General features: G+C 40.5%; 1 protein-coding gene across 3 annotated transcripts in view; it reads right to left on the bottom strand.

The window, feature by feature from the left end:
- Positions 1-14,950, bottom strand: part of Ugcg (UDP-glucose ceramide glucosyltransferase) — a 67,440-nt gene extending 52,490 nt beyond the window's left edge. For 2 of the 3 annotated variants that reach the window (XR_009227413.1, XR_009227414.1), the window contains exon 1: positions 14,703-14,950. Coding sequence is in view for 1 of the 3 variants with exons in the window: in XM_046451656.2 (XP_046307612.1) it covers positions 14,703-14,800 (98 nt within the window). In the remaining 2 variants the exon portion in view is untranslated. The remainder of the gene's footprint in view (positions 1-14,702) is intronic. The other variant, XM_046451656.2, reaches the window with a different exon arrangement.
- Positions 14,951-17,112: the final 2,162 nt, after the last annotated feature.

The following is a 17,112-nucleotide window of genomic DNA, read 5'->3' as shown; positions in this document are numbered from 1 at the left end:
ATGAACTTGAGCCTAAGGCACCTACACGTTGACAGAGTTTTTCCTGGTTACCCGTTTCCACTTCTTGGTTTGTGAATCGTGATGGAGATTTTCCTTTCTTATTTTCAGGGCTGCGTGTGAACACGCATGCTCATTCTCAATCGAACACACGTGTTATATGACCACAACATCATCTCCATGTGTTTAGAATAGGATTGGTGATTGTCACCTGTGCACAGGCCACCTCTCATTTAAAAGTAATTTCTGCCCAAGTCTCTGTACATACATGGTATACACTATCATTAAAGTATGTTTAGGCTGGGTGTGGTGGTGCATGCCTGCAATCCCAGCAGTTGGGGAGGCTGAAGCAGAAGGATGGCAAGTTCAAAGCCAGCCTCAGCAAAGGCCAAGGTCCTAAGCAACTCAGTGAGACCCTGTCTCTAAATAAAATACTAAATAGGGCTGGGAATGTAGCTCAGTGGTCAAGTGCCCCTGAGTTCAATTACAGTATCAAAAAAAAAAAAAAAAAAAATATATATATATATATATATATATATATTTATTTATTTATTTATTTATTTATTTATTTATTTATTTATTTATTTTACACACCCTGGAAGGAGAGAGAGGGAAGCATCTAACATTCAACAGATGGCATTCCTTTAAGACTGTCACACTCCAAGTGTGGTGCACTGACCAGCAGCCCTGGTATCTCCTGGAGCTTGTGAAAATATCTTTCTCAGTTCCCCTACCCCTCAGAACTATTGAAACAGAATCTGCATTTTAACAAGATATCCAGGTGATTCGTGGGCACATTCAAGCTTGGGAAGAAATACTTTAAAATTCCTTTGTGCTATAGCCTCTTCCTCTACTTCACAGACAATGCTGAAAAGGAGCCCAGCCTCTTGGCAAGAAAAAAACATGAAAGACTAAAAAGAAGATAACAGGACTATTTTTGTATTCATAGAAGTAAAGAAAAAAAAAGTACAAGTATGAGAAAAGGCAGGGGGCAATATTCTAAAGGTCCCCCCGCCCAAAAAAAAAGACAGGTACATAAGCCAAAAAAGCAGCAGAGAGAAGAGCAGGAAAAAAAAAAGTCAAGGGAAAAATGAAACTTCAGAATTCATGGGGTCTGGCCAGTGTTCAATGAGGGGTGGAGGAGGTGATAAGGATGTACACAGATGATTCTCAGGTTTGGGCTTGGGTAACTAGTGCCATTCATTAAATCTGGCCACAATCATAGATGGAAGAAAGCAATGAACATTATTTTGAACACAATAAAGTTACTCTTAAGACATGAAGTGGTAATCTCTTTCTCAGGGGGCTAGTAGTTGGCCACTATGAGTAAGGACAGTGCTCACAGGAAGTGAACACAATTTAATGAACCAGCCTGAGCCTAAGGTATGCATTTTCTTAAATATCCCAAGTGATTTTAACATAGGATGACATTGCACAAGAGAAAAACCACAGTAAACTATAAATTCTCCAGCCCCCAGCAAAACAATGTTAGAGAGTACACTCTTAGTATTTTTTTAGGTTGTTGAATAGATTACAGGTAAATAAACAGATACAGAGCTCAAGAGGTAAGACTGGTCTAGAGACAAAAATATGGGAGTCATCCATATACTATCTACAGGTGGTCAAGAATGAATAAAATATCATGCTAAGTTAAATAAGCCATCCCAAAAAAACCAAAGGCTGGAATGTTTTCTCTGGTATTCAGATGCTAATTCACAATAAGGGAACAAGGGGCTAGGGAAGAATAGAGTTACTTTGGATTAGGTAGAGAGAGAAGTGAAGGGAGGGGAGGGGTATGGGGATAGAAAAAGTAGTAGAATGAATCAGACATTATAACCCTATGTACATCTATGACTACATGATGGTGTGATTCTACATCATGTACAACCAGAAAAATGAGAAATTATTCTCCATTTATGTATGATGTGTCAAAGTGCATTCCACTGTCATGTATAACTAATTAGAACAAATTTTTAAAAAGAAGTAGAAAAATTACATGAAAAAAGATGAATATAGCTTATATTATCAAACTAGTAATGTATGAAGCGGATCAAGAGTGAGTGGTGATCAGAGGTAGAAAGACAGCCAGGATGAAAGTAAAGTAACAGAAAGATTTATGTGGGTGGCTGTTTTCTTCTTCAAGGGATCAAGAAAGAACAACATTAAAAGTTGCCAAGAGGTCAAGACAAGAACTGAAATGTCCACTAGATTTAGTATGTACTTGATGACCTCTGAGCACTTTTGGCAGGGATGGAGTAGTTGATGGAGCCTCGGGGTACACGGGCTACAAAGGAAGCGAATGGGAGGTGGGACATGATGATAGTGAATAAGATTAGTTCCCTGAAACCCTGCAGGGAGGGAAGGGGCCACAGAGTGACTAGATGAAGCACAAAGATTTGTTTGGTTTTGTAAGAATGCCTGAGGACACAGGCTAAGGGGAAAGAGCTAGTTAAAGAGAAAGAAAAGAAAAAAAAAAAAATTAATGGCATGATAGGATCCACAGTGTGAAGTAGGAATTAAGATAAATCTGCCAAGAATGTGGTAGAATGGTGAAGATTTAGAAGAGGTAATGGATGACAGAGCTAAATAAAGAAACAAAGTACTGCCAGATAGCACTGTAGGCTTGGCTGAGATCTGAGACCATGAATGTGTAGTAGTACTAATCCACATGGCGTGTGATTACCCTCTGCAGGATTTGAAAGTTGAGAAGCTATAAATTATTGGATGGATTCAGGATAGCAGGGCAGACTGATATAAGGCCAGGGAAGGTGAGGCGAGGCAAAGCGCAGGATAATAAAGTGATGAACTGCAGGTTCGGGCTACGGGGAGAACTAAATGAAGCCAAGAGGTAACAACTGTGGATCAACAGTCTAGAGCAGCTGTTCTCGGTCCAGGCTGTACATCAAAATCACCTGGGGAAGTTGATTTTTAAATCCTGATGCTGAGACCAATTAAATCAGAATCTCTCGGGGTGGGGTCCAGGTGGCAGTACTTTTTAAGCCATTCATGTCATTCCAAAGTGCCATCTGGGTGGAGAACCACAGACCCAGGAAGACTAGGTTACTACTGTAAGAACAGAGGAGGGCCCAGGTGGAAACTTAAAGACTAGCAATTATGGGATGGACTGAAAATGTGAAGAGTAGGAGAGGTGAATGAGCAGGGGCCTTCTCCATCATAATCTAAGTGTTTCCAATGCCACAGACTAAGACAGCAAGTGGAGAAATCCTCATTTAGATACCCTACCCCTATGGATTACTTCCGGGGTTATTTTGAAGTCACCTCTGGCAGTATATAGCATAGTGATTTAAGAGCCTGGGCTGGTGGCAGACTGCCTAGGTTTCTATCCCAGCTTACTAGCTGTGCCCTTGGGCAAGTTACTTCTTTAAGTGTTTTTTTAAAGTGTGTATAATAGGCCATAGGCCAGGTAAGGTGGTGCACACTTGTAATCCCAGTGGCTTCGAAGGCTGAGGCAGCAAAAGAGAGATGCTAAGCAACTCAGTGAGACCCTGTCTCTAAATAAAATACAAAATAGGGCTGGGGATGCAGCTCACTGGTTGAGTGCCCCTCAGTTCAATCCCTGGTACCAAAAATAAAAAATAAAATAAATAAAAGTGTACATAATAGTACCTATCTTACAGGAAAGCTGTGAGAAAGACATGAGATTAAAGCCACAAAGAAAAATATACCTATTACTATCCATAACTTTAAAATAAGACCTATGCTATAATTTCAAAGACTTTTCCACCAAAATATAATTTCTCTGAAGTATCATAGTTTTGATTAGGGATTCAGAGACGTCAAATATTGCTGAGACATATGCCAAATTGGAAAGACTAGAAATTCATATATTTCCAAAAGATTCATATATTAAGCCATTATGATTTTTTTGTTTTCATTTTTTTATTTCTTTCCAAGTATAATCCTTGAATGCTTTTTTAAAAAAACATAAAATAAACTTGAATGTACTAAGAAAGATTAAAAGGGGAGAAAAAAAATTATCCAAAGCCCCCAATTATGGTTAAAACAAAATTAAGTCAAAACATGGCATAAAACACACCTAATGTACAGTTTAAATCATGCCCACTATTTAGGTTAACATTGTATGTAGGGGCTGGGGATGTGGCTCGTGCGGCCCGGGTTCGATCCTCAGCACCACATACAAACAAAGATGTTGTTTCCGCCGAGAAATAAAAAATAAATATTAAAAAAAAAATTGTATGTAAAGCTAAAATCACACCATATATTTAGGAAATTTAAAGTGCTATAGACATCCAAAAGCATAAAACCATGCAAGTTTAAGAGTAAGGAACACTGAATATCACAAATTACTTTCCAACAAAAATGGCCTGTTACTGTTTTGCTCATTTGTTTTTTAGCCATGCTCTCCTCTTAAACCATGCGATGGGTTCTTAGCTGGGCAGAGATGCTGCATAGTTCTGGCTTCTCTTAATGCTCCTATCCTCAGAGGCTGACTCAAGACACTGGGTAACAAGAACCCCTGTCCCTTGGCTAGTACAGGCAGAAGGTGGCTCCCTCAGAGCTAAGACCAGCAAGGCAGAACTGTTTCCACTCTGCAGCAGATACAAGGCAGAAAGCAACTGCTAGTTATTATGTAACTTCAAGCTACTGCCTTTTAGTATGAAGATGTTGAAAAAATTCCAGAAGATACTGTAGCGACTATGTTTGTTCTATTGACCATTATATTCCAATGTCCAGCACAGCCCCCAGAGAAGCTACCCACCAGCTTTCCCACCCCACTCAGGGTGAGAGAGAAAGCCCCTTCCCCTAGTCTCTAACACCTAGAAAGCGCTCCGTGGCAAGGCAAGCTCTCAGGCATTTGGACCACAAGTGTTAAAATCATTTGTGATTTTTAACAACATTCTTAGTTCTCTTGAAATATAATCTGCCCTCCTAACACATATATCCATTTAATTTTCAGAAATTTGATTTTATTACACTTCCAGAAATGCAGTGGGTATATAAAGGGCATAGCCTTCCTATACAAATCATCAATGATTTGATTCCATTTTTCATAAAAAGTGATCCTGATACAGGTAGGCAATTCTGGGGAGTTAGAAAGCATAGTAAAATTCCAATAGATGTATCATTTTCCCAAGGAATTGTTTTTAAATTAAATTTTAAATCGGGAGCTAGATTCACCATCTAAAAAAAAAAAGGCATTCAGGTGTTCTAAAGACATTAACACCCCCAAGGACAGGGACAGGGAAGTGCTCAGGGCTGGAATTGCCAACAGTGGTGACAGAGGAGGAGTGGAGGTACCAGAGTGGTGCTTCCTCAAAGCAACTTCGTCCAGCCTAAAGTCCAAAGGTGGTGAGCGATGAGTCAGAGGCAAAAGAGAGAGACCTTCAGGGTCCTGCTTTTTCCATTGTGAGCTAGAAGGACATCTATCTATTTAGGGAAGACTTCAAAGAACTTCAAGTGACAGTAAGAAATATTAAGGGGTTCTGCCAGCATTATACCTGCCTTAGCTTAATGATCCTAACTGCCTCTGAATTGATGGGATGGCCTTATGTTAGCTTAGTTGATTCTCCAATTCCGCCCCCCCCCCTTTTTTTTCGTGGAGAAAGGCAATTTTATTCTTTCAAGAGAAGATACCAACAGAGGTTGGGAATAGGAGTACCTAGCCCTGTCCCCTGTCCAAAGCAGGAATCTGAGATAAGGTCATACCTGAATAGTTTGGGGAAAGCCAATGGGCTTGCTCCCTGTGGCAGTGGGGAGGGGAAGGCAGGCCCAGGAGTGGGACTTTGTTCTGTCAGTACTAGGAGCAGCCCACACCTAGACTTGGTGACAGGACAGAGTGTGACCCTTCTGTTGCCACCTGAGCAATCTGAAGAAGGGCTGGCAGAAGGCTCCTTATAGGTCCCCTAAGTATGACTCTCAAATCAGACCTCTCCACCCATCTGCCCCACTCCTGCAAACATGAGAACAGGCAGGTGCCCAGCTTTGTTTTTATTTCCTAGCATCCAAGTCTCTAAAATTGTTACTTTTTCATCATGTTAGCTGATTGTTTAGTCTTTTCATCTTTTTACTCTCATCGACCACAATGATTTTTCAGTTAATGCTTTGTACCATTTTTAACTGGTTTCTTTTACAGTTTTCTATTCTAATTTAGTTTCAGCAAGAGGGAAGCCTGATAGGAGGGGAAGCCCTTGGAAAGAGAAGACAAAGTTGAACGACGGCAGTGGTGGGCGGTGCTCTTTCCCCTTCAGGTGGCTGGCAGCAGGCTCTGCAGCAACCTTATATAGCTTTTCTCCACCAGATGTGAGGCACAAGACTTGCATTTAACAAATTCCAAGAAAGAATATGGATTCCACAAGGACAAAGGTCACCTTGCTTAACAGATCCAGACTGCTATTTTATAGTTCTGCTATGGAATTCAGTTAAAACAATTTATCTAACCCCAGGAATTTATCTCCTCTGCTCCACGCCACCACATTTGTTAATATTTCACACAAAATTAGGTTGATTCTGATATCGGCAGGCCCATACTATACACAGTCCATGTCAGCAGTTCCCAGTGATTAAAGACTAAAGGCCTTTGTTGTTGTTGCTGTTATGATTTTGTTCTGGAAGGTGGTGGTTATGTGATTCTGGTTGGTATGTGTCATGACTAATATTATTGACACAGTACTTATCATTTTAAAATGGCATTGCAACAAAATGGGCTTCAGTAGCAACACAAAGCATACCTTCCAGTGCAACCTTGACTCTCCGGACAAGATTCCCCAGAGAAAGAAAAATAACTGACAATGAGTTAGCTGTACAGGAAAACACAACTATTTCCACTGGACAATAAATACCAATATTACAAAATATAAAGGAGTCCACCACCATAGAAAACAAAGAGAAGATCCTTATTAAGTTCTCAAACAGGAACATAAGACCCAATTCAATAACCCTTTAGTGACAACAGAATTAGCTCCAGTGTATAGAAAACATGTAGAACACAGCATTTTGCTGATTGCTTAGTAGATCTGCACTCACTAGAAAGCACTTCAAAACACAGCACCCACAAACACACCACAGGCCCAAAGCCACATTTGCATCAAAAGGAAACTAATGAGACTGTCTCTATACTCTTCTACAAAATCCCCTAAAATTACTCTTTTAAAGTGAACTTAGGGCTGAGGCTGTGGCTCAGTGGTAGAGCACTTGCCTAGCATGTATGAAGCATTGGGTTCGATTCTCAGCACCACATATATAAGTAAATGAATAAAAGTAAAGGTCTATACATAAAAAATACATATATAAAAAAGAAAAAGTGAACTTAATGTTTAAATTAAACTATTCATGTATAAAATAAAATTCCATGACTGGAGAAAAAGCATTTGTGATACAAATCAGGATAGCCCTGGGTTATGACTGCCCCAAAGACAGATCTGAGCATCAAGATTATTTATGGGAAAGACAGCCAGTCCATTGGGAAAACCTTTGGAGGAAAATTCAGATTTAACAAAGAATCTGAAGGCAAACAAGTTATTGATGTATCCCTATTCCTATTTTAACTTGTAACTAGTTAGAAATAGTGAGTTAAAGATTTTACTTGTGGGGCTGGGGTTGTGGCCCAGTGGTAGAGCACTTGCCTAGCATGTGTGAGGCCCTGGGTTCGATCCTCAGCACCACATACAAACAAACAAATAAATAAAGGTCCATCAATAACTATTAAAAAAAATATTTTAAAAAAATATCTTACTTGTTCTAATCAGTTTCATTAAAATCTCTGATCACTGAAAGCATCCCAAATTCTATGATATACCTCAAACCACAATGGCCATCAGAGACTGAATTAATGAATAAATAAAAATCCAGGATTGCTACTGGAGAAACCTCAAAGATCATTCATTTAACAGGTAGTAACTGAGTGCTTAGTAGACCCTGAATACACAGTAGTAAATAAGAAATCATCTCTATCCTCAAAAATCTAATGAGAAAAGAGACATTCATTTACAATTTAGATGAGTAAATCTGAAGTACTATGAAAAGACACAGAGGGAGCATCTAACCCAGTAGGGAGCTACACATTATATGACAAGCCAGGGAGCCAGGCACAGTGGCACATGCCTGTAATCCCAGCAACTCAGTAGGCTGAGGCAGGAGGATCACAAGTTTGAGGATAGCCTCAGCAATTTAGTGAGGCCCTGAGCAAACTCTTGAGATCTTGTCTCAAAATAATAAATAAATAAATAAATGGATGGTTGGGGATGTGGCTCAGTGGTAAAGCACCTCTGGGTTCAATTCCCAGTACCAAAAAAATAATTAATTAATTAAAATATAAAATGACTTGAAGGAGCAGGAGTTATAGAAAAAGGAAAAAAGAAGAGAAGAGAGAATTCTACAGAAAGTCCATTGCATATTCAGACAAACGCCACCAACTCAACGATACAGAAGAAACAGGTAGGTAAAAGGGCATGGTATGCTAAGGAGCTGTACATGTCTTGTTAGGGAGACTGATTTTTAACCTGAAGGCACTGGGGAGTCATAGTAAGTCTTTAAGCATATGAACCAAGATTAGTGTTCCAGAAGGATAAAATAGAAAGAGAGCAAGGATGTAGGTAAAGATACCAGTGAGCAGAAATAGTTTCCATAATCTAGGGTAGATAGAAAGGTGTATAGGGGGCTGGGGATGTGGCTCCAGCGGTAGCGCGCTCGCCTGGCATGCGTGCAGCCCGAGTTCGATCCTCAGCACCACATACAAACAAAGATGTTGTGTCCACCAAGAACTGAAAAATAAATATTAAAAAAATTCTCTCTCTCTCCCTTTCTCTCTCTTAAAAAAAAAAAAGAAAGGTGTATGGAAATAATTATGTATGTAGCAAAAGGGAGGGAGAAATGAATCAATAGAGTTATCACTGAATATTGAAACTAAATTATAATTTTCATTCTTCTCCTTAAAGGTAACATATGATTGTTTCTAGGCTCAGGTTAAAGAGGCTCAACTGCTGAAATGTTTAATTCATTCATCATGAAGTGGTCCTGCCACAATGACTTTGACTGATTAACTTTTTTTTTTTTTCAGGTACTAGGGATAGAACACTCCTGGGTTCAGTCCCTAGTACCTATCACTGAGCCAGCCCTTCTTATGTGTTATTTTGAGACAGGATCTAAGTTGCCAAGGCTGGCCTCGAACTTGTAATCCTCCTGCCTCAGCCTCCTAAACTGCTGGGATTACAGGCATATGCCACACACCCAGATCTGATCAACATTTGACCAAAGTCCAAGTGCATCTTCAGGTTTAAACCAGAAAAGAAGTTCTCGATTTTTATTTCATCAAGGTTTAGAAGACCAATGTATACGTGAATTTAAGCCCCAAATCATACCACCTAAATATTCTAAATACTAAAATTTAGATTAAAAACACAACTAGCTTCTGACAGGTAGTTTATTGCAATTGTAATCACAATGAACACATAACCTCTATTCAAAAGTTATGCAAATGGTATAAAATGCTCTGCTGGAAACCTTAGAAATGTATTTGTACAAAGCAGAATTCACTTGAAAAAACCTCCAGGAAAAGGACTTCTGCTTTACTAGAGGACAGTTAGTATCTGTGGATACAAGAAGTTACTACCACACTAGCCTGGCACTTCTAGTCAATGAACAGGAAACACAGAGTCTAATGCTAAACATTAGGACTTTACAAAAGAGAGGGAAACTGATAATCAGAGGGACAGAGTTGGGTGGGGAAAAGAAAGGAGAAAAAGAATAAAGGGCAGTAAAAAAAGGAAAGGTGTCCGTCCTGCTTAGATACCCTCATTATCCTGCAAGATGGCTCTGAGGGGCTAAGAGGGAAGAAGACACCTAGTTTCAGACCTGTGTTTGCTTTCCCCTCAGTCCCCAACTACCAAGCCATGCTTACTCTCACAAAAAGGAAAGGGGGGGGGGGGAACAGCACGAAGATCACCAAATAACTCTGCCTGCTGAGGCTCTCGTCATCAACTATTTTTAGGAAATCAAAAATCTTGGGAATAAGACCCTTCCAACAAGTATCTGCCATCTAAAATGTTAGGAAATGACTAAGCCTCAGTTCAGTATTAAAATTGGAAGGAGCAAAGCGGCTGGTGGAGATAATGTCACGTGAAGATGGTTCTAAACACTGGAAATATTGGTTTTCTAGTTTGTAAGTTATCACGGCTTTTAAAATTGCAGGCTTACAGCCTCAGCACCTTATGGAGGCCCTAGTCTAAGGAAGTCTTTGTCTCAAAATAAAAATATAAAAACGGCTGGGGATGTGGCCCAGCGGTTAAGCATCCCTGGGTTCAATCCTGATACCAAAAATTTTTTTAAATTGCAGGCTTAAATGAATTGTAAGACACCTGTAAAATCAGAACAAATAACCTCACTAAATAATAGTTGTTTATTGTTCTAATCAACTTCAGCTCTATTTTTTAAAATAAAGCCCAATCCTTAGCTCTTTATTTGAAAGAAGATACAAAAAAAACATCAAGACTAACTTAAGTAGATGCCATTATACACTGATATACATGGTGTTTAATATTTCTAATATAACCAGTTTTTAAAATGCTTTAATTTTTCCTTGAAATCTCTTTACAATATTTATATTACTTAAACATTTTGAATAAGGAGAAGCCATGCTCCTTAATCTGACACCTAGATATAGAGCCATAAGTTTTTAAGAATAGGTTCCATTTCTACCAGTGGCAAGCACACATTTTCAGAAGTATCAATACCTGCTAACTGGTATGCTGCCTTATTTTAAAAAAGGATTTGAGGGGATATAGAATATGTATTCAGAAAACATATCCTTTAATAAAATATAAACTATCTAGCACAGTATTTTAACCAATATATTGTTGCCAAAGTTCTTTAACCTTGTTTGTCAAATGTTGAGATTCAACTGCAATTTTACTAAATACAGTTGGGAGAGGGAGATGAAAAAGTGCTTAGTTATCTGTTTGAAAACGACTCATTAAACTGGGAGGCATCTTTTAATTCAATTTTAAAAAAGTATCAAATCAAAAATCCTGATGGTGGAATCAGTCCAGAAAAAAAAGACTTATCAAAAAAGATGAGACTTAATTTATACACAAATTAATCTGTTGATTATCTACCTTCCATCAGTTATTCAATCATAAAAATATTCACAGGTTTACTGCAATTAACAAGGCACTCCAAACTGTAACAAACTAATTGCGTTTTCTTTGATTTTCACATGCTTTTCAGGAACCTGTTACTATCAGTAAAAAAGGCAGTTTTGTGGGGCTATAGACAATACAAAGCCTCTCTACATTATCGCAACTAAGCTAAAAATTTGCCCAAGAGTAAAAAACTTAAAAAAGTATTTTAAGAAAACATCTGTTGTTTACCATTAAGCCAAAGGAAATAAAACAATTCCAGAGTGGCCTCAAGTTTAAGAACATTTCCAGATGCTTATCTGAAATGGGGTTAATTTTAATTAAAGAGGTATGATATATATAATTACAAATATATAATGGAGGGAGGCAGAATATCATGGTCCCATGTGGAAATTCAGGCTTTTCCAAATGAAGCTATAAATTTAATTTCAACCAAAACAATAAGAAAAAGATTACTTAAGAGTCTGAAACAAAGACTTTAAAGTTCATCTTTAAGTAAAAATGTGTACCAATTCAAAACGTTTTGCAAAAGAACAAGGAGAGGTTTGCCTCACCAGTTAATAAAATTTCATTAATTAAAAATGAAAACTAGATTAATAAATATAAATACAAGGATTAATAAATCTGTGAAATGCCACTGGAAGCCCTCTAAAATACCAAAGTATAAAGAAGAAAATATAAAGATGGGCTGGGGATGTGGCTCAAGCCGTAGCGCGCTCGCCTGGCATGCGTGCGGCCCAGGTTCAATCCTCAGCACCACCTACAAACAAAGATGTTGTGTCCACCAAAAATAAATAAATATTTAAAAAAATATTAAAAAAAAAAGAAAAGAAAATATAAAGATGGTATTTTCAAAAGAGTGGAATTATCAATAATTTGAAAAATGATTTTGGGACAAATGAAACTAAAATAATCAGGGCTCTAGAATCTCATAACAAAGCAAGATATCAGGTGCATTAAAGAGTAAAATTAAAAATTCAAGAAAGAAGCAAGGCATGGAGGCACACACTTGTAATCCCAGTGTCTTGAGAGGCTGAGGCAGGAGGACTGCAAGTTCAAAACCAATCTCAGAGACTTAGCAAGACCCTTTCTCTAAAATAAAAAAGTACAAAGGGCTAGGATATGACTTAGGGCTTAGGTGCCCATCCCTGGTACACCCCCCCCCAAAAAAAAAAAAAAAAAAAAAAACTACTTAGGAGCAGGTAGTATATAAATATATGAAAAATATTTGACAGGATTGGTAATTAATAGAACAACAAAAGAAAAGCCTAACACTTTGTAAGAGAAATGGGCACATCATACAATGTTACCAGGCCTATGAATAGATACAACATTTTTACAGAACAACTTGTATTACAGTTTAAAAGATACACCACTTCTACTGGGTGTGGTGGTGCACTCCTGTAATGCCAGCTACTCAGAAAGCTGAGGACCACAAGTTCCAGGCCAGCCTGGGCAACTTGGTGAGACACTGTCTCAAAATAAAAATTGAAAAAGGTCTGGGGATGTAGCTCAGTGGTAGAATCTTTGCCTAGCATCCACAAGGCCTTAGGTTCAATCCTCAGCTCCAAAACCAAAAAACAAACAAAACAGTGTTGTTTTATAAACTGCAAACAACCTAAATGCCATCAATAACAATGAATAAAAACGTTAGACTCTCATAAATCTATTAGAAGTAATGCAGAGCTGGGTGCAGCGGAACACTCTGTGAACCTAACTACTTAGGAGGCTGAGACAGGAGGATCACCAACTTTCAGGCCAGCTTGGGCAACCTGGTGAGACCCTGTTCCAAAATACAAAAATAAAAAAGGGACTGGAGCTGGAACTCAGTGCTAGAGTACCCCTGGGTTCAATCCCCAGTACCAAAAAACAAATAATTTTAAGAACTGCAGAGATATTCGTTATTGACGTAAAAAGAAATGGTCATGACATTTTACATGTCAGCTCCACTTCAACAATGACCTTGGGTGTTTTATTTCTAGCACCTTGAACAGTGCTTTGTACTAAACTGACTCTCATAACCATTTATTAATTAGATGAATTTGAAAAGGTTTCCCCCTTCTTTTCTTGCTCTCGCTGTCTCTCTGACACACAGAGAGATATAACTGGAATGACAGTCACAAAAGATTAACAAGGTAATGTTTGCGTATACATGTTTTTAACTCTCTATTCCTCTCCATATTGCCTAAATTCATTATATAGTGAGCATTTTTATTTTTATGACTGGGAAAAGTAACTTTTTTTTTTTTAAAAAAAGAACCCATACATATACTTAAAATGAACTCCAATACATGTTCAGTACCTACAACTCAAAAACTCCAAAAACCAATATCAACAATATGGAAGTGGCATGTTTTCTTTCACTTTCAAAGAAATATCAATGTATACTGTACAAGGAGCATCTTTCTATAGCATCAGGAAGTGCCACACTCTATTAATAAAAAGCAATGTTTCCAAAAAGAAAAGCACATCTTTTTTTTTTTTCTGTAGTAAAAAGGGGAAAAAAATTAAAAACCTAGAAGAAACGAATTTCTTCAAGTCCTCTGGTCTCCTAAGAGACTCCCTATTAGGATAAAGTTTACAAATTTTCTTTATTTTTACTTTTTTCCTCCCAGGCTAAAAGCCAAGTGCATCCACATCAGTAATGTGCGCTACACAATTCTTTCATTTATTTACACAGGCAAATTTAATTTTAGAGACACTGAGTGAAATATCAAAACTAGCCACAAATCGCATGTCTCCACCTTTTCACCCTATTCTGTTTTATTCAGAGGCTTTATAGCTACCCCGAATAAACTTCTTTGGATTTTTGTCATCGTATCTTCCTTCAAGAATGTAAGCTCCATGAGGACAGGAATTATGTCTTGCTCACCAAGTGTGTTCCAGCCAAGAACAGTAACCGGTATCTTGTCGGCCTCAAGAAGTATTTGTTAAATACTGTAGAGATAAGGAGGGCAAGAGAAGGGTACAAATCTAAACAAGACAATAAAAGAGGAATTAGAAGAAAAAAAAGAAAACCATACTGAAATGTAGACACTAAGAATGACTCAAAGCCATAACAACCAGATCGGAGGTTTAGTGGACATTTTTCAAGGTGGACAGGTGCTTCACACCTATCAGAGCGCACTGAACACTTCCAGGAAGAAGAAAATCCACAGGGAGATCTCCAGGTAGCTGTGAGCAGCTCCCGGAAGAGTGGAATCGATCATCACCGTAACAGAAATGTGGTCCATGCCGAGAGAAAAAAACAATACACCATACATCTTGGCCCAGATGAAAAAAATCACACGAATCCCAGTACAATCAGTACAAGCAACCTGATATGTAAGGAACAGCCTTCTTTCCCCCTGGCTTTTCAATAGCCTGCAACCCTGCAACCCCTTCACTGGTCACTTTTCCTACCCAAGGACCCTCGCTCCCTCCTCACCCCATCCTGTACAAGGGAAGAGGGGATGGAGGGAAGCGTCTGAGAACTAGCTTTCTTCACCCCTCCCAAGCACAGTCCCCTCCAAAACACAAATACCTCCCACTCCCGCCTTTCCCCGAGGCCCAGACCCTAGCCACGAGCTCCTCCAGCTGCCCCTCACTCACGTGTAGATGATGGCCATGAAATGCATCAGCCACAGCACCAAGAAGAGGACGAACCCGAACACGGCCATTCCCTCCAGGGCCAGGTCCAGCAGCGCCATCCCCCGGCCCGCCGGCCCGGCCCGGCCCGCTCCGGCTGCCGCCGCGGACAGCGCTCCTGCCGGAGGAGGACAGGGTGGGCGCCCGGTGCGGGGGCGCGGGAACCGAGAGGAAGGTGGGGAGAGGAAGGGGCGGAGGGGGGTGGGGACGGAAGGGGCGGGCAGGGCCTGCGCGCCCCCGCCCGCGGGCACTCGCCCGCGCGCTGGCCTCGGCGCGCTCGCGGCTGCGGGCGCTGCGATGGCCGGGCTCCGTGATCTGGGCTGACGCTGCCCGTGGCTCTGATTCGTGTGTCCAGACCTTTGCGGCCGCTGGCCGGACCCTGCGCACCGCCGCCGCCCTGCCTCCCCGCTGCCCTGCTTCCTCGCCGCTGAGCTCCGGGCGGTGCAGCTCCGCCGTCCTGCTCCGCCGCCGCGGCTCCGCGCACTAATCGAAACCAACGGATCGTGCCCCGACTCCTCGGCGGTGCGCGCCCCGCCCCCGCCCTCCGGAACCGCGGCTCCCGCCCCTCGGAGGGGCGGTGCGCCCTCTCCTCCCCGCCTACCCCGCCGCTCGCGCGCCCGCTGCGTCGCCGGCGCGAGCGCGCCCCTGGGCGGCTTGTGCTGGACGCGCTCCGGGCTTTCCGCAGGCTGCTCGGTCCAGATGCCGCCCACCTAGCCTCCAAGGCGCCGGGAACAGGCTGCCTTACAGCTTGAGCTGTGCTCGTTCCTTGGCGGCGGCGGTGACTCGGGAACCGGGTGCCGGGTTCGGAGCTGCTCCTCCTCTCTCCGGCTCTGCAGTCCCGTGGTTCCCCGAGAAAAAAGACACGGTTAGCTTCCCGACCTTGTCTCGAAATTCATCTCTCAACGCCGCGTCTGCAGCCTCCCCACCCGGCGTCGCTCCGAGCGGCTAGGCCCTCCTCCAGGCCACGTTCAAGGACCTGAGGGTTTCCCCTAGACTACCCCCCCACCGCGCGTCACCCCCTGCGCTTAATGCTTAGGAATTTTGGTTCCAAACGAACCGAAGAATTAAATATCCGTGTGCCTCACAGATCTTTAAGCATCTTAGGGACATTATGTAATAAAATTCTCAAACTCAAAATGTACAGAATTAGGTTGAAATTGAAATCTCCCGGGACTGCACTGTTGCGGAAGGTAGCCACAAGAGGTTAAGTGAGCGCTTGAAATGCAGCTAGTTCGAAAGCGGTTGTGCTGTTAGTGTTGACAATACACCGTGCATGTAGATCATCTGGTTAATAAATCTTATATCGATTACACGCTGAAATGGTAAGTTTTGGATATATTGCGTTAAGTTAGTTTCACTTTTTAAAAAACGTTTTTTAAAAAAACGTGACTAGCTCCTAGAAAAATTTTATTAAACGTGGATTGCACTGCTTTAGAATGGAAAAAAAGAGTTACTTCAGAAAATAACGTAACTTAGTGTTTACCCTAAGTCCAGGGAGGTGCTAGTAATAAATGTTTCCGTTTATTTCTTTAGCCTAGATGAGTTTATGTTTTTTTCGATTGTTCTACATTTAAACAGTGTTTATTATTTCAAGTGATTTCCTTTTAAATAATCCATGACCTCCCTTGAGAGGTTTTAGAATTGAATTCAGTTTCGAAAAGTAGTTATTTATTTTATTATTACTACTTATTGTAGTTAATAGTGATAGAGCTACTGCTATCTTTGATTAAATGATAAACCACAGTTTTTTACAGATTTACTAAAAATAGTAAATCTGTGCTGAGAACCAGTGCTGAATGCTCGATGCCCTTTGTTCTTCTAGTGTAAAGAGAGACCAGTGCTTAGAAATTAAATTTTTATTGTTGAGAGCTACTGGTTGATAAAGTTATAGCAGAATAAAATCCTAACATTGAAATAACTACAAATGGAAATTTTAGCCTGTAATCCCAGCACCTGGAGAGGCGGAGGAAGGAGGATTGTGAATTCAAAGCCAGCCTCAGAAGTTTAGCCAGGCCCTAAGCAATTTAGCAAGACCCTGTCTCTAAAATAAAAGATAAAAAGGACTGGGAATGTGGCTCAGTGGCAAAGCATCCCTGGGTTCAATTCCTGGTAACCGCCCCCCCCCCCCAATTTAAAATGTCATTATTGTAGTTAATCGGGTCTAAGACACTTTAAAAAAATGTATTTTAACATTTCTGAAATTCGAATGCATCTCACAGTCAATGGCATCTTACAAAAAATAGGATATTTTCCCCCTTTCTAATGTGCATCTTAGTGATATGTATAATAATTTTGCATCTTATGATTCATATCATCTTTGATTTGGTGAACTCCATCAGTTGCTCCGTTTAAACATTTTGTTACATTCTGCATT

Source organism: Marmota monax, unplaced genomic scaffold, assembly GCF_021218885.2.
Source record: "Marmota monax isolate L192 unplaced genomic scaffold, Marmota_monax_Labrador192_F-V1.1 WCK01_AAM20220418_F8-fsc00020, whole genome shotgun sequence".
Taxonomy (NCBI): Eukaryota; Metazoa; Chordata; class Mammalia; order Rodentia; family Sciuridae; genus Marmota; species Marmota monax.
The sequence above is the reverse complement of the archived record's forward strand: the minus strand, read 5'-3'. Positions and strand labels throughout refer to the sequence as shown.